This window comes from Aulostomus chinensis, chromosome 22 (assembly GCF_037954235.1).
Source record: "Aulostomus chinensis isolate RoL2024-O1b breed Wild chromosome 22, RoL_Achi_v1.0, whole genome shotgun sequence".
NCBI classification, from domain to species: Eukaryota; Metazoa; Chordata; class Actinopteri; order Syngnathiformes; family Aulostomidae; genus Aulostomus; species Aulostomus chinensis.
The window spans coordinates 15497789-15519721 of NC_141341.1; the positions used below are offsets into that span (position 1 = coordinate 15497789).

Here is a 21933-nt window from a genome sequence, read left to right on the forward strand (position 1 = left end):
TGAATGCCCAGAACCTGAAGGAGACACCCCAACCTCACCCTCCACGCGGTGTGGCTTTCACGTGTCCCTAACTCTCATCAGCAGCTCTCTCATAAAAGACAAAGTAGCAGTTACAGCTCAACCCCTGTGGGGGTCACCTCTTGACATGGTGAAGTCAGCACAGTTCTTAGCCTCTTACCCAGGCCCACTCGACAAAATGTCCAGCGCAGGAGAGCTTTAACGCACTTACATAAATCCTGTGAAGTACATTACTGCTGTGTTTCATTAACCTAACGGCTCAAGTCTGGAGTCCACGACGCCTATTTTTGTTCTCCTCTACATGCAACAATGTGGCTCTGCAGTTCGATATAATGATAAAAACGCAATGATGCGGCTTGATTTCTTCCATTCCACATCAACGTGAACAAATCAAATCTCTGTGAATCTATACTGCTGTTGAATTGATTGTAATTCAGGCGGTGACAATGGCTGGTCTTATTAATTCTTTGGATTTACACTCCTTGTTGTCTAAACCTCATAATCAAACACCAGGAGTGAGATGTCAGGTGCTTATTTTTCCGACTGTATCTAGAGAAGTATTCACATTTTATTCACGTTTGTATTTCTGTGAGAATTTATTTGTATTTGAACCCCAAAGTGACCAACAAAATGGTTTATATGGGAATACCAAATGGGCCCAACTGCTTTACCTAGCTGTTTTTTTCCTACTGTAAACTTTTTGAATACATACAGTAAATATGTATTTATGTCCTGTATGAATACATAATGTAGGTTCTGACCCTGAAATAGATGGATGGATGAATGGACGGACGGACACACACACACACACACACACACACACACACACACACACACATACATATGTTTTTTTTTTTTCAAATGTGCCTGCACTTGAAAAACTAGTACAGCGTATTTAAGTGATGACCCTGCTCTGAAGCTAAGGCCTTTTAGACCCAGTTCATGCAGTAATATGAGTGTATTTATGTCCCATTAGGCCTAAATTACACATTTTGACTCTGGTACTGCAGTATTTTAAATAAATATGATTGACTTAAGCTTAAAATGTGTGTGTGTGTGGGGGGGGGGGGGCAGAATTTCTAAAGTTAGTAATCAGTTGTTCTGCATATCCAACACAAAAGGATCCAATCTTACTCTCTTGCTTCCATCATGGTGCAAAACGACAGTTTTTTTAAACCAAGGGAGTCGACTTCTGTCTGACAGCCAATTTCTTTTCTTTTCTTTCTTTCAATACTACAAGAGAGTATAACTGTATTGAATTGTTTTCTGTCCACACTCCTTGGTCACACATTGACTGAATGACGAGCGTATATGCTGTGTATGTTTGTGTGTGTGTGTGCGTGCGTGCGCATGCGTGTGCATGCGTGTGCATGCAGCCAATCTCATGTAATGTCAGACAGAGACGATACCACCCAGTGGGGGCGCGGACCACGAGGCTTGGGTGGAGACGAGTTAAGACAGCAGATCGAAATAGCAGAAAAAGACGAGTGACAATTACAAAAGATAATAGAATTTGTTTGGCAATAGATTAATTTGAGAAAAGCAGAACATGAGGAGCTGAAAAAGACCAATTCTATTGTTGAATTTGAAATTCCTATCACTAGTGGAGTGTTGTGATGCTACCACTTGTGGTTTTGATAGATGAGATCAGGTTGACGATAAAGGCAACAGCTCCAGAAATATAAAAATAAGGCATTTTAATGTGATATTCGTTTTTTGCACGCATACTTGACGGTTTCTTCTTCTTTATTTGGATCACTTCCCTCCATTCGTGAGCCCAGCTGTTATATATTTTACATCTTATGGTTTACAATTTGAATATCTTCATAGAGGATAGAGAAAGTCATCTGGGTTTCATGCTGGAAGGTTCCTGGTATTGTGGTGGCTGCATTTGCTGCCTCCCACACGTCCTCTTCAAACTCAAACGAACTACCAGACGGAGGTCTCAGGTGATGGAACAGGCTCACGGGGCGTACAAAATATGTGGTGTGTACTGAAGTAAAAAATAAAATAAAATAATTTTTTTTTAAATTCGTCATGCTGTTTATTTGTATGTGGGTTTTGTTTTTTTTTAGCTTTGCGTAAGTTCGCCTGTTGGCAGACCTTCTCTGTGTTGGTGATGCTAATAGTTTGCCAGAGCCTCAGGGAGCTGCTCAGCAGGCGAAAGTGTGTATGTGTGTGTGTGTGTGTGTGTGTGTGTGTGTGTGCTTGTTTGTGTGTGGGTGCATATGTCCGTGTGTTTCTGTATATCTGCAGCAAAGTGGAGAGCAGGACCAACATTGCATGTCTCAACAGTCAAGTCATCAACTTTTAATCAAGCCCAGTAAGGATGTCTGTGTTTTCACAGTGCACGTATGCGTGTGTGAAGATCAGATTCTGCTATGAAACTGGATATGTTACATAGCATGAATCGAGACGTGCGCAGGAATATTAAAAGCTTCTCCTTTTGCCTGTATCATGGTAGAATTCTCAGCATGGGTCTAATGTAGAACCCTCTCTCTCTCCCCTCCCCTTTCTCTCCCGCTGCAGGACGAATGTCATAGGATGAACACTGCTGGTGGGGTGTATCTGTCTGTGCTGTCCTCTCTCCTGGCTGTAGCTGGGGCCCTGGCTGCTCTGTCTGCCCTCGCTCTAGCACCGCTCTCTGCCCTGGCTGGGGTTGCCTATGGGGCTCCTGATGGCGTCTCCAGCACCAGGCTAGAGGGGGCTTCCTCACCCATCTCCTCACCGTGCTCCAGCTTGGTCGCTGGAGTGCTCTATGGCTCGTTCTCCCTAAGGGAGCTTTTCCCCTCCAGGGCGCCAGGCTGCTCCTGGTCCCTGGAAAACCCTGATCCTACCAAGTATTCCCTCTACCTCCGCTTCACACGCCACCCCACCATCTGCCGGACGCACTCGCCCATGCTCCTCTCCCTGGATCACCACCTGGCCAATCAAAGCTGCCCTCTTCACTTACAGATGGCCTCCGCCAGAGATCAGGAAGTCATTGATCTCTGTGGCAGCCAATCAGACAGCCCTTACTCCTTCCTACAGTTTGATAAGAACTTTGTCCAATTGTGTCTAACGAGACATCCAGCTGCAGACGAGCCTCCCATCACCAAGGAGTTGCTGGATTTGAGACTGGTCGAGGTGTTGCTCATTAACAATGAGAACTCTAGTCAGTTTACCTGTGGCATGCTCTGCAGATGGTTTGAGGAGTGTTTACGCACAGGTGACCATGGCGACCAGGATGTATCTGACAGCGATGGTTGCGGAATGACCCAGACAGGCTGCATCTGTCCAAATCACAACATCATGCAGCCTCCCGTCCCATTGCTCCCAGAGACGCCTCACAGTTTCAGTAACGGTTCACTCGTTCCAGATGATTGCTGCATCACTGAGCTGCGTTCTAACGATGCCATCGCCATAGCACCCAGAGACGTCCGGCAAGGTAAGATAAGATCATGTTGGGGTTTTTTTTGTTGTTGTTTTTATAATGAGATTCTGTTTTAGCTCTTCTGCTTTTGGCACTTTCATTGCTTCACACATGGGAACACATTTCTGCACCGAGCAGATTATTTATGCCCTATAACATAACACTTCATTTCCATGCTATGGCACATTACCATGTAGACAATTACATCACACACAGACAGTTCAGTGAATGTAATGTCAGCTGACAGTGAGTGGGCCTACCGTTGTTGCTTGTCATTTAGCATTTAGATTACTTGTACACTAAGAGTGACAATTAGATGAGGAAAGTTTGTCTATTTTATCTGGTCTTTGATAGCAAACCTCAGGGGGGTCACGTGTCTCTGCCTAACAGAGAATTTATGAGTTGCTTTTTTTATTTTTTTTTGCCTTGGCATGTTGGCCTTTAATTAAAGGATGAAATGTTTCCGATGGGGAAACCTTTAAACCATCCATCAAAAGATTTGTAAATGGCTGTCAGAGATTCAGCCTTCTGATCAATATTTTAGAGATTCCCCCATGATGCCAAGAGGTGTGGTTCCAAGCGCTTCAGTTTACATGCTGTGCATTATTGTGTGTGTGTGTGTGTGTGTGTGTGTGTGTGTGTGTGTGTGTGTGTGTGTGTGTGTGTGCAGTGTGTGTTTTTTTTTTTTTTAAACCCATGGAGCATCCTCATGGAGACTAAAAAAAATCAGTCTTAATGAAGCAAGATGTTGTATCTGAGCTCCCGGTTAAATTCCGGGTTAAGGGGTAAATCAAGGTTAGGTTCAGGTCAGTGCTGGGCATCGATCTGTTTGGATTAGGATTAGGATTAGGTTGTCCATATGATTAGAAGTCAATGTAATATCCTAACAAGGAAAGCTGCACAAATATGTGTGTACATGCAGGCGTGCATGTGGGCGTGAATTTGGCATCCATGTACATACATGTGGTTATCTGTGCATCAATGACTTGGGCAGGAAGCAGACGGTCCCTTAGCACATAATGTGTACATGTGTACATCTGCAATTGTCTGTCGGTTGGAATCTGTGTGTGTGTGTGTGTGTGTGTGTGTGTGTGTGTGTGTGTGTGTGTGTGTGTGTGTGTGTGTGTGTGTGTGCGCGCGCGCGTGTGTGAATGTTAGCAACATTTGCTTTGATTCAAACACTAATGGATTCTCTCCTAATTGAATTCCCAACCCTTTTCAGTTCACTGCCGTTTTCTTTAAATCACACCAATGCATAGGTGCATGTAAAGTAATACAGTTCATCTCATAGCATAACAAACAGATTCATTTTTCCCTTTGGGCGGATTTGAAAGTGAACAGTAATAATTAGGAGCCAGTTATTCCTGTTGCAAAGCTTGGCCCTCTTTCAACAACACGCTAACAAAACATAGATAGGGATGATCTTACCTTGCTGACGGGAAGGTTATTGTTCTCTGCATTCATGCAGCAGGGGAGGATTTTATCATCTAATAAAGCGGGAGAAGCGTGGAGGGCAGAGGAAGAGACACAAACGAGGAGAGAAAGAGTCTTGGCCTGATATGCTATTGTCTTTTTTGGGGGGAGGGGGGGGGGGTGAAAAAAAAACACTACTGTGTAATTTGTTGCCAAGTGTTGGGGTGATGTTAAACTCCTGCCAAATGTCTGGAAGCTCTTCTGCTTCAAAGACACTGATGTTGCAGACAAATCTCTTAGCAGCTGGTCATTCTAGGAGAGATCACTCAGCATCCATGTGGACTTCAGGTAGCCCTTGATAAGAAGACAGCCTGAAGACCAGTCGCTTTTGTGTCTACTAAACAATTCCCCTGTGACCTAATTACCCTAAAATATCACAATTACTGTAAAGCTAGTGCAGGACTGTTACCCGGCCTTGTTACGCTCATGTTGCCTCTCTCGCATCTACACTGACTCTTAATGAAACGCTTGTTCTCCCCTCCATGTTCTCTCTCTCCCTCTCTCTTTCTCGCTCTCTCTCCCTCTCTCTCTCAAGTGGGGGATACAGTGGGTGAGTCGACGTTCCAAACACAGTCATACGTTACGTTCTGTCTGCTGCAGCGCTATGAACATGTCCACCTGTAGGAAATGTAAAACCCGTGGAAAAAAAAGAGGCAATTTCTTTATCTTAACATTTTTATCGGGCACTTATTTGGACACCTACATTTTTAATTCAAGACAAATACTTCCATATTTCTCAATTTCGGAGGCTGTAATTTCTAATCGTGTTTTAGGTTGTATGGAAAAGTGTTGCAAACATTTGTCCGTTGGTTCCTGTAAGGGCATTATTGTCCTTTAATCTAGATTACTGATATTGTAACCATGACAACAAACCTTAGCTTCAGGAACTTGGACCCAAGCCTCAGTGTTTCCCTAAATGAAACAACACTTTAATTAAACAATTTTTCAAGCTAGAATGTTATGCTTCATGGTAATCCTGGTATCTCTAGTATTATAGTGGGACTGACATTAGCCAATAAATGCGCTGTACATATTTATGGTTTTGCTCAGCAATGCACTATTATTTGCCACCCGAATTTATATTTCTAAATTTAGACAGAAGTGTTTTTTTTTTGTTTTTTTTATTATTTTAATAAATATGTGAACGGATTGCTTGGAGTCTAAATGAAGTAACGCATTGCTAATCCAATGCTAACTAATGAATATTATCCCATGTCTTTTATAAAGTCTTTCAACACCATGTCAGAATATTTTTACACGACTCCAGAGTGTTCATGTATGTGTACTTGTACTTATGAACATGTTCCAAATCTAGGTTGTCAAATACTGATACACTGTCATGACCATCTGTGTCTGACACCCTGTGGCGTGTGTGTGACATGGAGACTCATCCACGGCAGGATGAGGAGCAAATCGCCGTTCATTTCAGGTGGTTGGATGGTTAACAAAACACCAGCTTTTCCTTTTTTCCACATTTCCAACTGCAAGTCAGGAAAGTAAAGTTACTATTAATGTTTAGAATAATTTCCGGAACCATTTTAAATATAGTGATATTATGTAATGCGTGGAGTGTGACCAGATCTGAGTGTGTGTTTGTGTGGGACACATTATTACATCACAAATCTGAGGTTTGTTTTAAGCTGCTCAAGTGGTATTTATACATATTTTTCTGAAAAACCATCAGACTGACATAAGAGTAGCATGCATGTCATCTTAATGAAGCTTAATATCTGCTGATCTTTAACAATAAATAGTTCTTTATAGCTTTCAATGTCACTCCTATGTTGAACTTATTTGTTTGAGTCCACTCTTCTCCTCGTCGGGTGGCTGAATCCTTATGAAATCGTACATGGCCACACACACTAGCCGTGCACAGATCTGACTGAATTCTCATTTATTCACTGCCTGCTCTATTTGGACGAATGCTTCATGCACAGTGCCAGTTCAATACACACTGCGGTCAAAGGTGAAACTGCAGCAGAGGCAGTGGCTTTGCTCTCCCCAATGTGGTACTGTTTGTTTGTTTTGTTTGCTCTTCTGTCGATCCGCGGCGTGACACTTAACAAGCAAGACTAGGACATTGGGTGATGTCTGGAACTCACCAGCGACTTCCACAACACACACATCCTGCTGCCACTGGAGATCGATCAGCCAGCCAGATCGCCGTGGATTAGTAAACCGGACAGAAGACACAGGAGGCGGAATTTAATCCCACACAGGCCTGGGCTACCCAGCGTCTTCCTGAGCTACGTCGTATCGCTCAGAAAGAAATGAACGAGCTGAGACTGATCATTGGGACACATATTTCTGTCTGGAGCTGTTCCGCGATTGTTATTTTTAGAAGATGACCCTAATAAACATTGTCTCTCCATTCATTATAATTGACTCAGCAATCCTACCATAAAATGTGATAGATCTGTTTTTCTCTTGACATTCTTTCGTCTTCTCTTCCGTTTCAATCAAAGATAAGGTTTATGCCAAGACAGAGAATGACAAAGCAGAGTTTTACACCATTTATTTGCATTTTTGCCAAATTCTACTCCAATACAGGTCTGTGGTCCGCAAGGTCACAACCAGCCTCAACTCTGCATTTTGCTGTTGTGCACATATCCCTGGGTATGGACAAGTAACAACAATGTATTAGATTTAGGGAGAGCTCATGATCATTGAGATGTTAGGGACCAGAACAAAGCCTCAGTATTTGACACTCTGGAGGAGAAAAAAAACAAAACATTTATTCAAAATGCCAATCTCACTCATACGAATCCTGCTCCCGCTACGGTTCCTAATCATAATGACAGAAGAGAATTCTGTGCGATATGGAATTGCACAAGTCATAGAAACCATGTAAACAACCACTACAAACACACATATACACACGCTTTGTTTTTGAGCCTCTGAAATGTTGTCTGAGTGAATGTCAGGTCTGATAGGAAGACACACACACACACACACACACACACGAAAAAAAAAATCAGATCCCCTGGTTCTCCTGTCAGTCAGCCAGACGCTCCCTTCCTTCCCAGCGCTGACAGACATCATAACTGACATGGGATGAGTTTGAGGCAAAAACAAGCAAACCTCTGTGTACCACCTTTTATTTACAACACTGTATGGTTTTGATATTTTTACAATAATTTTAATAATTCCTGTGTGTGGGCACGTTCAGTATTTCAAAGAAGAGAAGCAATAGTGTCTACTTTTAAAACTTGTATGATAGAAGCATATGCAAAGTACGTACGATAGACAATGTGAGTATACTGTATACGCAGGAAAAATGAGACCAAATAAAACATGAAATGTCTATAAAGTGTAAATATAAACGATGGTATGTATAGTTAGCTGAATTTGAATTACAATTTACATTATACATGGTCCAGAGACAAAAAGTGGACAACCACATTTTTTTTGTAATTGGCTTGATGAAAATTTTTTTTAAAATCATTAGTATAGCACATCAGATGAATGGAGGCCAGACGTTATGAAATATGAATGTACCTCCAAGACCTCTCCCATAAAGGGTTCTGAAGTCTGCACCAATATATTGAGCTCCGTGTTATGTCATCTTTTTATTGATTACTTGCAGTATTAGAAGAGGTTCCTCAAGGCTATTAGCTTTAATGGGCTAATCTCATTAGTATCAGGCATTTCCAAGCTTATACATTCGCACTGTTGTTCTCAGTATGTCACAGATTGTTCAGAGGAAAATTACAACAGCCTCTATATGTTGGTGCATCCATCATGCTGCAGTTTAAAAAAAAAAAAAAACCAAAAGTGGCTGTCTTTGAATTTAATTTATCATCTTGCACACAATAACACGTGGCAATTAGTGGAAGCTTTACAGTAAAGGTTATCAAAGGGGGCTTTACATTGTGTTTCAGCTCCTCACTAAGTGGAGCGTAATTAGAAGCACTGGCAGGTTTAACATCACTTTATCAGATTTGTTGTTTTTTTTTTTTAACGCAGAACCACAGTGTGAAAAGTGCTGCAAATGTCTCAATCTGTTGCTTCTCAACACATCCAGCGCTAACGAAGCAATGTTGACGCTCATTTAGAGTCGCGACTACCCGTCGAAGTCCAATATTCACTGTCTGCTTTGGTCTATCAGCTCCTGAGGGAGTTGTCTGCCTGTTTAAATGCTAAATGCCACTTGTATTCACCAGCTAGTTCGTGACTGTCTGTGTGACATTTGCTTGTTGTCAGCAGATAGTGTACAGTGGGTTTGTAGAGTTGCGTCATTTAAATTGCAGCCTGCTTTGGCATAAAAACAACACTATAAGGTGAAAGTCAACTAAAACAGTAATCTTTTAGACTGCAGGAGGATGCCATAAAGCGTAATTATTACCTATCAGCCCCATCTATGACACAGAAGTCTAAAACTCCATGCCCATAGGCTGAAATTTCCCCCAAAGCTCATGAATTTCCCACAGAATAAGCCGAAATGGTTCAAATCTGTTCACACTCATCATCGCAGGGTTGGGAGTCTCAATCTCTAATTTTTGTTTTACATGAATAAAGTTCCAGATGGATATCTTTGCCCTTAAAATGATGATTGCCCATCCAGACTGCCATTATTGGGTGAGAAGTGACGTCACTCTGGACAGGTCACCAGTCCATCAAGGCCAGCCTCCATTCACATTCCCATTTACGGGTAATTCAGAATCTTAAATTAACGAATTGAATTTGCATATTTTGGGTATGTGGGAGGAAACTGGAGCACCTGGAGAGAACCCAGGCGGGAACAGGGAGAATATGTGAGCTCCCGCTCGGCCATGACACTCAAGCCCAGAACCTGCCTGCTGTGAGGTGGCAGCGAGACCCATCAACGTAGCTGAAATATTGGGTTGAGAACCAGCTGTGCTGTATGTTTCTTATCTATCCATGGCATTTTGCGTCACCCTGGATGTTGTTTGTAGATGTTTTGGGTTTACCCCCGCAATCTTTCTAAAAAAAGAGGCGTGCCCAAATCCTCTGCCTAATTTTTTTTCATAGCCAAATTCCCAATGAAGTCGCTGGGATAGGCTCATAGGATAGTTTTTCTTATTTTACTGCAGTGCCTTGTGTGAATATTTTTTTTCCTTCGAATGTATTTATTTTAAGGGACGTACGATAAGTCAAAGGGAACAATTCATCACTGAACTCAAATGCTTTCATTTATTTAATAGCTCGTTGCCAGATTTGTGAATACAGTCAGTCTTATTTTCAGTCGACACAATAAAACACTCTGTACCTCCATAAATTATAAAAAAAAAACATTCCATCTTTACATTCCTAATCAAATTTGTCAACCGCACAAGGAGTCTGTAGCATGCATATATTTGATCCGATTAGATTTCCTTGTTTACACACACACACACACACACACACACACACACACACACACACACACACACACACACACAACTGAAGGCAATACCTGAACCATGATTGCCTGTTTCTTTTTTAGAAATTTTTCCTTTTAATTGAAAAAGCAGTTGTTCCCACATACATCATTACATTTCCTCCTCAGACCACTGCAATGTCTTCCCCCTAAATTCAACCACCTGTTGGATTGGGAGAGGTGGATTAAGAACAAAAAGGTCCAAGTTTGCTTAATCCTCGTGCCTTTCCAGGAATTTAGATCAGAACATGAGAACTGGGGGAGCTTATTGCTCATTGTTGTCCCAACTTCACAAAATAAAGAGAAATTAAATACAGTATTCAAATAGTATCAGGTGTGGAGAGCAGGTCATCACAAACACACACATTCAGATGCAGTCGGATCTTACAGGTTTCATGTACTCGGTCCATTTCGACCAAATCCACTAGAACTTTTTCTATCCTGGGGATAATGACAACTTTTCCATGATGTAAATTTTGTGGACAATATCAATCCCTTCTTCAATAGTGTGTGGTTCCACTTGTACAGGTGCCTTGAGACAGTTTTTTGACTTGCTTCCAAGAGTATACAGAGCAATTTCTCACCATCTGTATTCCAGTTATCAAACTGTATATCACCCAAATACACCGCTTCATATCTGAAGGAAATCCATCCGTCCATTTCCTACTGCTTATCCTGTTAAGTGCCAGAGAGAACCCACGCAGGAACAGGGAGAACATGCAGACTCCACACAGAAAGATCCCGTGCTGGAGCCGAGGCTTGAGAAGCGACAGTGCTGACCACAGCACCACCGCGCCGCCTCCAGCAGAACTCACGTCACATATTTGATCCAGTTGAGATCCACTGTAGCTGGCATATTCTCTATCAACTCTCCACAGAAATCATTGCACTTCCATCTCTTTCCCACTTCTCCTTAATGTATTTAGTACTTTTGTTTTGATTTTTGAATGCCAGCGTACAATTTGGATATAATTTTGTTACAGGTTTGAGATCTAAAAAAATAAAAGTGTTGATTAAAATAATGTCTGACTTGCAAGTACCTGTAAAACTCTTTTCCCAGCCCCGGTTGGTTCTGCAGAGCTTCAAATCTCTGGAATGCCCCCTTATGGACAAAGGAATAATAGGTGGTTAAACGTTTAGAAATCCAAATCTTAAATCTGTCGTCATTTTTGTTTGGTTTGAAGCCGGAGTCATAGGCGCACCACCTCAGAATCTTAGACGAATGCTCGAATCTAGTCCTCTGACATCATCAGGTCCTCCTAGAATCTCTTATCTGCTCATAAGGCTGTCAGTTGTATTCCTTATATCCTTCTGCTTCCACTTCTTTCCAACCTGCCGTGTATGGTGGTGAACTTAAGCAAATGAATGGTCTCAGTTGAGCGGCGTAATAATATTCTCGTAGGCCCATTCGCCCCATTTCTTTTCTCAGCTGCACAGTTTTGTATTTAATCCTCTTCCCTTGCTATGAATATCTCGATATGAATCCATCCCAATCTAAGAATCGCTTGTGTGGTATTTTTACTGGCAAACATCGAAAGAATAGTGAACGTTCATCCTGATTGATTCTATCCTAAAACTCAAAGTCAAAAAGGGATTAACATTCCACCTTTGTAAGTCTGATTTTATCTTCAAGTTTAGAGGTCCATAATTGAGGTCAAACATTGATGATTACCGATTTCTAACCCTCAACCCTAAAATAACACTCATTTCAATTTCAGAGTCCAACAAGTAAAACTGGGTTACCATTTTTTGGGAAGAGTTTTTTGGAGTTGAACTCAGTCACATGCGCGCGCACACACACACACACACACACACACACATACACCACAGCCGCAGTAATCATTAGGAATTCTCATCAGCAAGGAGCAAGGGTGTCGAGTGTGTTTTATGTGTGAAATGAGGAGAGGATAGAGAGGAAAATCAGAAAGAACTGGGATTTGGCTTCAACTCATGGGACCAGATCACCCTAGCATTAAGCCAGTGGTCTGTCATACATACACACACACACACACACACACACACACACACACGCGCGCGCGTATGCACACACACACACGCACACAAACATACACACACACACGTGCAGACAGCTCATCCCGTCCTCGTGGAATACTATCTGCTTCCTGGTAATTAGAGCAGATAGAAGTGAACATATTCAGTCTCTAGCAGCATGGCTGAGGGAGGTGTTTGTTTTCACACTGTGCAGGCATACAGCACATACAGGTGTTTTAATAACCTTTACAGCTCCCCTGCACACAAATACACACACACACACACACATACAGAGACACACACACATAGATCGTGAAAAATCCACATTCTTGTGCCTTAGTTCATGCACAAGAGCAATACAGTAATGTGCCTTTCAATCCGATATACGTATTCACAGAAACGAGTGAAGCAAGTCTGTGTGTGTGTGTGCGTGCGTGTGTGCGTGTGTGTGTGTGTGTGTGTGTGTGTGTGTGTGTGTGTGCGTGTGTGTGTGTGTGAAGGACTTTCTGATCAGGGGGACTATGGCAGCAGGATTAGTATTCTGTGCTCATGAGCTTTGGCTCTCTCTCTGAACGGGCTCAGCACTGAGCCTCTTTATGCTCATGGAAATGGCCCTTACACACACACACGCACGCACGCACGCACGCATGCACGCATGCACGCACACACGCACCTTGTCAGTTATATCCATTCCAGTTTTCTCTGCAGCTCTCTTATGATCAGCAGGGTTTGTTGTACAGTATACTGTCTGCTCTTGGCTGTTTTTCAAAAGCAACACAACCCCCAACCAACTTCCTGTAATGCTATTAAAAATACCATGAATCGAAATAAAAGGACAAATATATTGTGTTCAGGGCGGCACGGTGGTGCAGTGGTCAGCACTGTCGCCTCACAGCAAGAAGGTTCCAGGTTCCAGTCCTGACTCCAGCACAGGATCTTTCTGTGTGAGTCTGCATATTTTCCCTGTTCCTGTGTGGGTTCTCTCTGGTACTCCAGCTTCCTCCCACAGTCCAAAGACATCAAGAGGGGACGAGGCTGATTGATACTCTAAATTGACCGTAGGTGTGACTGTGAGTGTGAATGGTTGTCTGTCTCTATGTGTGTTGGCCCGGTGATGGACTGGCGACCTGTCCAGGGTGAACCCCGCCTCTCACCCATAGTCGCTGGGATAGGCTCCACCCCCCCCGCGACCCTTAACAGGATAAGTGGTAGAAAATGGATGAAAGGATGGATGGATGGATATAATGTGTTCATATATTCCAATAAACCAGCCTGCATGTCCAACTGGACTGCCTACTCCCAGCTTCCTTTTATCCCCCTGTCATGATGGAGACCATGTTTGCAGCCCGTCTGGTTGTAGAATCCATGTGTTCATCCTACAGAAGCATCTACACACTCTAGCACACATGATGCTGACTAAGGACCGTGTACACTTAGATTTTTCTTTTTTCCTCAGAATTCTTTTTCTTAGTTGTTTCCAATGAGGAATGCAACCATCTGGAGAAAAAAGCCTGCAACTGGTTTTGCTTGTTAGTTTTTGCTTTTTTCAGAGAGCTCTGCCAAATCAGATGGCTCACCTTGGTAACCATTAAATACATTAAGTGATGCTTGTGCTTTTTCTGAACTACATGTCTCCACAATTCTCAAACGGGTACACACTTAAACTGGGGGATACACCCAAAAAATCAGTTTTAAACTAGAATTTTATATTTTTATCAGCCATTTTCTCATTTTCCATCTCCTCCTGAGCTCTAAGCCTGATCCACACACCTAAAGGCACCAAAAACACTAGCCAATCAGGGGTGAGAGGGTTTTCTGGCTACTGAGCATATGACATGTCTCCTCCTGGGTAAAAAAATAAAGCCCTTTTGCATCCAATATGGTGGCAAACATACTCACATATGGATAAATGTTCAGCCCACACCCATAGGAGCGGCAGAAACTGTCAGTGGATGCAGTCCAACAGTTGAAGACAAGTCAAGACTCTTGAAACCATCTGCTTCAGGGCTTCCAACACAGTTTCCAGTAGAGCTAGCATTAGCAATGGTAGCCTGGCCACTAGTGGTGGCAGCACCATCTGTAGAGGTAGAGGGTACACAGGCACTTCAAAAGAAAAGAAGATAAAGAATGAAATGTGAAAGATATGAATTTGAAAGACAAAAATATCTTGGTTCTCTGATTGAAGTCTGATGTTTGTCCTGCGTCATATACAGAAACCCATAATCGTAACTGATGTTCTTTTTTTTTTAATAAACCCTGCAGCATTGAAATGTTGGAGTGCAAATACCTCCGACATCCACAGTGGATATCACTTAACACATTCCTGATCTCGTGGCATCCGTATCAGCGAGCGGGAAAGTTCGACCCTCTGAGGTGGAAGAACATGTCCGTCCAATCATTCAGGGCTCAGAGAAATACATGGGAATGTTTGACGATCCATGATGGTGAGAACCGAAATATGTCTTGTCATTGTTAATATAGGTCGCATTCATGAATGCAGGTGATGCAATGTCAAACCTTTTTAGACATGTAACGTAGGACCCCGTTGTCAAGGCTGTAAATGACAGCTATCAACCTCCTGAGCTTCTCTTTATTTCTGCTTCAAACGATGATGATGTTTGTCACTTTTCTGTTTTCTGACAGCCGAAATAAAGACGTTTTCATCGTTATGTGAAAGCTCCTTTTCTGAAGTTGAACTTATCCCAGCCGTTCACTTGTGATCAGATCACTTTCTCTTTCCCTACCACAGACTGTGCGTAGCAGTGACATAAAAGGATCTTTTCATACAGGTCAACCAGAGCTCAGGTCAATCGAATGTTCCAAACTGCATGTCAAGGCTTTGTTCTAACAAAATGTCATTGTTACCAGAACAATGCCTGCGCTGTTTGACAATCAGTGTGCAGTGTCACACAAAGATAAATGTCAGACCTGTCAAAGCGATTTGCACGGTTACAGTTTGACAATGAATTTCTTTTTAAAATAAAAAAGTTCAGTGGATACACACCTCCACACATGAAAACACAGGCCTCCTGAGACTGCATCACATGATCATGGGCACAGGTGCACAACTATTTTCTACAGTTAATCGATCACATGAAGCCACTGGAGCTCGACTAGGAGTCAGTGGGCCAGAGTGATGCAGACGATGGGCGCGCGCGTGCGTGCGTGCGTGTGTGTGTGTGTGTGTGTGTGTGTGTGTGTGTGTGTGTGTGTGTGTGTGTGTGTGTGTGTGTGTGTGTGTGTGTAGTGCAGTAATACATCTCTGCACTCCATGATCATTGAATTGCTCTGCGACCACTCCAGAGCTGCATGAGCCTTCTGAGACTTGGTTCTAAAGCTTTTTGTCATCCGTTCAATCACACAAATACATCATATGCACATTCTCACTCTCTCACATACACACACAGACAGAAACACACATGGGCTTCCATGGCTGGTATGCACAGGAGGTCTCTGGAGGTTGGCTAATTTGGCCCACTGGTGCCTTAACCATATCTCCCTCGCTTCACTTCATCTCCTCATGCTCACATGTCGCTCCAAACTTCTGCTCTCCTCCTGAAAGACCCTACTCACAAACCTACTCTGCCTTTGCTGCCGCACGCCTCTTAACATCATACAACATTCATTAAGCGCTGACAGAGTGATGTGCCAAATTCAGAAGCAACCTTTGTCCCTCATCTCTTGAACTAGTTGAGCACTTTGAGGAGGTTGGAGCAAAGAGGATGGATATTATACTTCACTTTTCTGTTCTCTAGTCTATATATATATATATATCTACATATATATCTGTGTATATATATATATATATATATATAGATATATATAGATAGATAGATAGATAGATAGATATAGATATAGATATATATGTAGATATATATATACATATATATCTGTATGTATATATATATATATAGATAGATATAGATATATATGTAGATATATCTATATATCTATATATCTATATCTCTATCTATCTATCTATCTATCTATCTATATCTATAGATATAGATATAGATATAGATATAGATATAGATATAGATATATATGCTTGTGTTTTTTAATATGCTATATCTTCAGTCTTCGCCTCTGGTGTGGATTCACCTTCATATGCTGAGGATACTTAAAAGTAATATTTTACCCAATTTGGCCTTAAAGTATTAACAAACAGGAAATTTGAGCTCATTAGGTGTTTGTGACTCTAGAAGGCAGAAAGAACCAGCAACGTAGATTTAGTTTGAAGCTAATTGCTACTGATGGCTAACAACAGCTACAGCAAGAAAACAACAGCAAATCTGACCAAAAACCTCCATTTGCTCTTAAGTAAACCCTAAAGTATGATGAGCACTTGTCCTCTATACCTGCTCAGTAATCCACAAATACTATTTGACCGAAAAACAAAAATACTTAACCATGAAAACTGTAATTTCTATAACCTTCATACACTTGCAATTAAAAATCCAACTCTGGGATCGATGCTAAACGTCAGTGGGGCATTTAATATTGCTGGATACTGCTTTACTGGTTGCCAAATAAGGAGACAAGGGGCTGTATTCATCATAGGAGTTTGTTTCTATGGACTATGAATCAGACCAATCAAGAGCGTAACTGAATGTAACTGTATGAACAGCCGAACCGGCCTCTGTAATGTGACATGCCTCCAGACAGACTCTGGGAATGCTGGAGTGACCCACTTGCATAGAAATGCAGAGCAGCAGTGACTTTGACAGCTCGCATTAGTCTCCAGGTCATCTAACTCGGAGATTACAGATGTCTGGCGCAGCTCGGTGGGATAGCCAAAGTTTGCAGTGGCAGCAGTTATATGAGGGCTTTGGTGAGTGGATCCCTCCCTGTTTCGCAACCCTCCATCCAATCAACGACTAAACTGAGAATATATGAGCAAATGCATTAAAACTGAACCGAGGAGTTCAACAAGGGTGCTTTGCCAATGGTCTTGTGTTGTTGCAGGAATCCATCCATCCATCCATCCTAATTTGATACCCTCTATCTTGGCAAATACTCAACTGTTGCATTGCTATGAGTGGTCATAACTCATTCTTCCAAATCAATTTTTACATTTTCTTAAATAGTGATGTCATTTTTCAAGCCACCCCAATAGTTGCGATGTCATGAGTTTCCTTGTTGCAATGGGATTTTTACTTTGCATTTTCATTTCTTGCCAAATACAAGCTCTACCTCAAACAAAGCGTAATGAGACTTGTGCATTTTTGCCCGTTCCCGCTGACAGATGAACAAAGTGGACGTTCAACATTACTAACTTAATTCCAAGTTTCAAGACTCATTCCTATGGCACTCTACCAGGATTTAAACCTTCCTATAATAAGTTTTTTTTTTTGTATAACACATTTTGTTGCAAATTTCTACTTTTGCATACCATGCTGTTTCTGTGGAAACCACCACATCTGGTCTGCTTTATAGCGTCAACATCAAAAAGACATCAACTGACACATTTTCAGGAAAACACATTTAAATGCTTTTATGCTACATGCATGCAAGTGACTTTATACATTGATGATTTCATGTGGACCACTTATGTACAAAGCTGTGACCCATGTGGTAAACAACTGGCCACCTGAGCCCACAGCCAGATACTCAGTGGTGTGCATGTGCTTCTGCGTGAGCATGCATCGTGTGTGTGTCCATGATCACATGTACGCAGGCAGGCATGTGAGAAGATGATCTAACTTGCAGAGCCATCAGAAAGATTTACAGTGGCAGTATAATTACCTCTTGGTAGCGAACTGTGATTTAGTGTGCGTGGGACCTGTCATCTCTCAGGTGGAATGATACTGAGAGCGGTTATCTGCTAACGCTATTTCGAAGGTTTCGCCTCCATCCATTTCCAGATGTGAGTGGATGGTATCGTCACCAGGAAAGACATACGGAGACAGACAGCAGGTTGTTGATAAAGCACCCAGGGATATGACAGATAGCCTGCCATTATGTAAATGGATTTTTTTTTACATCACAGCATTAACACAAGATTCATTCTATTCCTGTTGCTATGGTGAACAGAAGTTCAACACATACTGTAAAGCTGTATATTTATTTAGTCCTGAAGCTCTCAGCTGGTAGCCTGATCGATGATGCAGCCATGACTGCATTCTGACTGCTGTCACACACACACACACACACACACACACACACACACACACACACACACACACACACACACACACACACACACAAACACACACACACACACACACACACACACAAACACACCTCCTCTTCACGCAAAAGATGTCCTTCACATAAAGTGTCACAGGGACACTTTCACCCCTGAAATGTCTCCTCTGGGGAGCTCATTTGTGTTAATCTGGCATGACGTGACGGGAATGCGTTTGCCAGACAGTTTCACAATGATGGACAGGGCTATTTATCCCAATATACGGAGGGGGGATGCCTCCCAAACACACTCACACACTCATATTCACATACACATCTCACTTGATCACGTTTTTTGTGTGTGTGTGTGTGTGTTTTTCACATGCAATTTTATGACAAAATCAGCCCAAGCTATGAGGCATGATGATGTTTTGTTCACTCTCCTGCTTGTTTGCTGGGAGTCGGTCACCAGGGTGCTGCTCACACACTCACTCTAAAAGCAGCTGTGCTTCATACAAACACCCACGCAAACACCGCAGCAGAGCATGATGGGCTAGTGTGCACACGCAGGACTTCGTGCTTTTGCCTTTCGAAATGTGTGTGTGTGCGTGTGTGCACCTGTTTTTTGTGACCTATTGGAGACCTAATGCAGCACAATGAAATTTTGGAGTTTCTGGCTAAAGTTAGTGAATGTAATGTGACTGTTCAGTTATGTTCAGGTTAGAGTTAGGCAGCAGTTGTTAGGGTTAGGGTTAGGATGAAGGCTTGGGTTTGCCTATCCACATAAATTAAAGTCAACATAATGTCCTGTAAGGATAGCTGTGCAAATCTGTGGATGTATGGGTGTGTGTGTGTATGTATGTGTGTGAGGTTGTGAATATATATATATATATATATATATATATATATATATATATATATATATATATATATATATATATATATATATACATACTTACAGTGCGTGGGCATTGAAGAACTCACTGTGCACTGATGACACCCCTTGAAATATTTTGGGTTGCCAGGATGAGGTGCTAAATGCATTTACCCAGCCTTGCCTTGGAATACTAGATTATCATGCACACAGTGAATAGGGACACACGTAACAGAGAGAGACATAATTGTTCCTGCAAGAGAATCTAGTGACACAATACAGAGAGAACACAATAGTCTGGCATGGAGGTGGACACTTGTGTCTGAGGATGGGTTGGGCGAGCCAGCATGTGAGGCCATTTGGTATGAACCTCCTTTAGAAAATGCCTCCTAACGTTCCCAGATATCTCTAAACTTAATCAAAATTATAACTTGCCCAACTGTAAGTAACTGCTCTATTTTTTACTGGCAGATGGACGAGGTTAGCTCCGTTTGTTCCATCCATTTTTGACGTTTCCTCTACTGTTGTCGTCTGTTGGAAATGCATATTGCCTAGAATAATTTATTCCCTGTAAACCAGCTGAGGCAACTATTCAGGTCTCTTTTTTTGGTGATAGTTCGAAAAGTTTGCATAAAATTCATGTAACAGTTAAATGGACATCGATATCTTTTTAAAGTTACACCAGAACTGTTTGCAACTTTGTGTCCAGCATATACTTTATCAGAAGTCAATAAAACCAGGGAATAGTGGTGTGAAGATGGACGTCCAAAGCTGTCTTATGCTTCGCTTTTCAGTACTTTGCACAGATTAGTGCCACCTACTGCTATGGAGAGTTATTTCCTCTTATACAGATGCATAAAACATCCGTGCTACGTGATCGTCAGCTGATGTCTCTGCGGTGTGTTCAGCTGAATTTTTTTTGGCCCGCACCAAGTGAGTTGGTCTCACTGATGCTTGTTCTTTGATGTCAGACTGGTGCGTCTTGGCCCTAACGTTGACCAGTGAGTGACAGGCGCTGGTGTCCTTGCTAAGTCAAAGTTACTTCAATCAAGTGTGACTAGCTCCTCTCTCCCTCAGCCTCCCGCTCTCTTTTTGTCAGTGCATATTAGCATCACCAGCCGGTGTGTGGCAATTAAATGTATCCCTGGGCAATGAGGCCCAATTTAGAAATCATTACAAGTCAAGGAAATCTTGTCCCACGAGTTTAGCAAACACACATGAAATGGTGTGGATATGTGTGTGCATGAGTGCATTTGTGTGTGAACATGTGGTTGTGTGTGTGTGTGTGTGTGTGTGTGTGTGTGTGTGTGTGTGTGTTCTATACCTTCGCCATCCGTCATTCTCCTCCACTCATCCATGGATCTTTGCTTCTAAGATAACTCTCCCCCTCAGACAGTCTCCAACAGCGCTGCGAAACCTACTCTCCACCCTCCCACCCTCTCTCTTCTTCTCTCTCCCTGCGTGCCGACTGCAGATGATATCATCCTCACGGAAGGCTAATGGACCAGTGGGGTGACACCATGGTTCACTACGTATTTGTTGTACTGGTTTGATTTATTTGGACTCAGACTAAGTATGTAATGAAAGAGAAATATGACCGAAAAAAACACACCAGAAAGTACAATAATCAAGAGGTCCCCACAGTCAGCAGTTTACCTCCAATTACAGACTGTTCCATTACAGAGGTTGCATTGATTCAAAGGGTCTGACCAACTATGAATAACGATCCTATTAGCCAATAATGTTTTAAATGAGGCCTGCAATTTAGGTGTTATTTTGAGTTTTCTTTCGAGAGACCAAGATCAGGTCACTCTGTTAACCTGCAGACATTGCAGAGGTCACGTAGGCTTTTATCTCATTCTCCAAATTCCGGTGTTAGGAGGTCCTGACGGTGAATACAACATTAGACCAGCTCCTTGCACTTATCTGCTGACTCCCTATGAGCTGATCCCTGACTGAAATTCTTCAGCGGGGCACTATGACAAGCTCTAGAAACTCGAATTTTCCCTGAAGGTGACATGACATTTCTTATGTGTTGTAACATTTGTCTTTATATATGAAGAAAATACGCTAGTATACAGCCGTATATTCAGCTGTTGCTTGACAGTTTTTCTCTTCTCTTCACCATCTAATCGTCTTTATGCTCTTTTGCTCATTTGTCATCTCTCAGTGGCCTTGTCCACGGCTCTCTCAAAGGTCTAAAAAGAAGTTTTCCTCTATTAATAGCTTCTCTTTGCATCATTGTACCCTTATAATGTAATTTGCTTTGAGAATATATTTGAACAAGGTTTTGGATTCCATTTCCACCGATACATTACCATCCGTTGTCTATACCACATATCTTGGGGCTGGAGTCTGTCCCAGCTGTCAATGGAATAGATGCAGGGTCTGGGATGTACCCGGCACCTTGCCAGGTAGCCAGTCCATCACAGGGCCTACATACAGAGACAGATGGTCTTTCACATTCACACCTACCACCTACTTTAGAGTCTCCATTTTACCTAACTTGCATGTTTTTGGACTGTGGGAGGAAACTGGAGCACTCTGACTGAAACTGATGGTTTATTTTGAAGCACTTCATGACATTATTTTGAAAGGTGCAATATGACTAAAGTTATTTTTTTCCACTGGGACTTTTTTTGCGTGCTGGATTGATCG

The 21933-nt window shown here is 42.2% G+C and overlaps 1 protein-coding gene across 9 annotated transcripts in view; it reads left to right on the forward strand.

Moving 5' to 3' along the window:
- Window positions 1-21933, forward strand: part of adgrb2 (adhesion G protein-coupled receptor B2) — a 243011-nt gene that overhangs the window by 76065 nt on the left and 145013 nt on the right. For all 9 annotated transcript variants that reach the window (XR_015111309.1, XR_015111307.1, XR_015111310.1 and 6 more), the window contains exon 2: window positions 2548-3445. Coding sequence is in view for 5 of the 9 variants with exons in the window: in XM_086193955.1 (XP_086050081.1) it covers window positions 2563-3445 (883 nt within the window). In the remaining 4 variants the exon portion in view is untranslated. The remainder of the gene's footprint in view (window positions 1-2547; window positions 3446-21933) is intronic.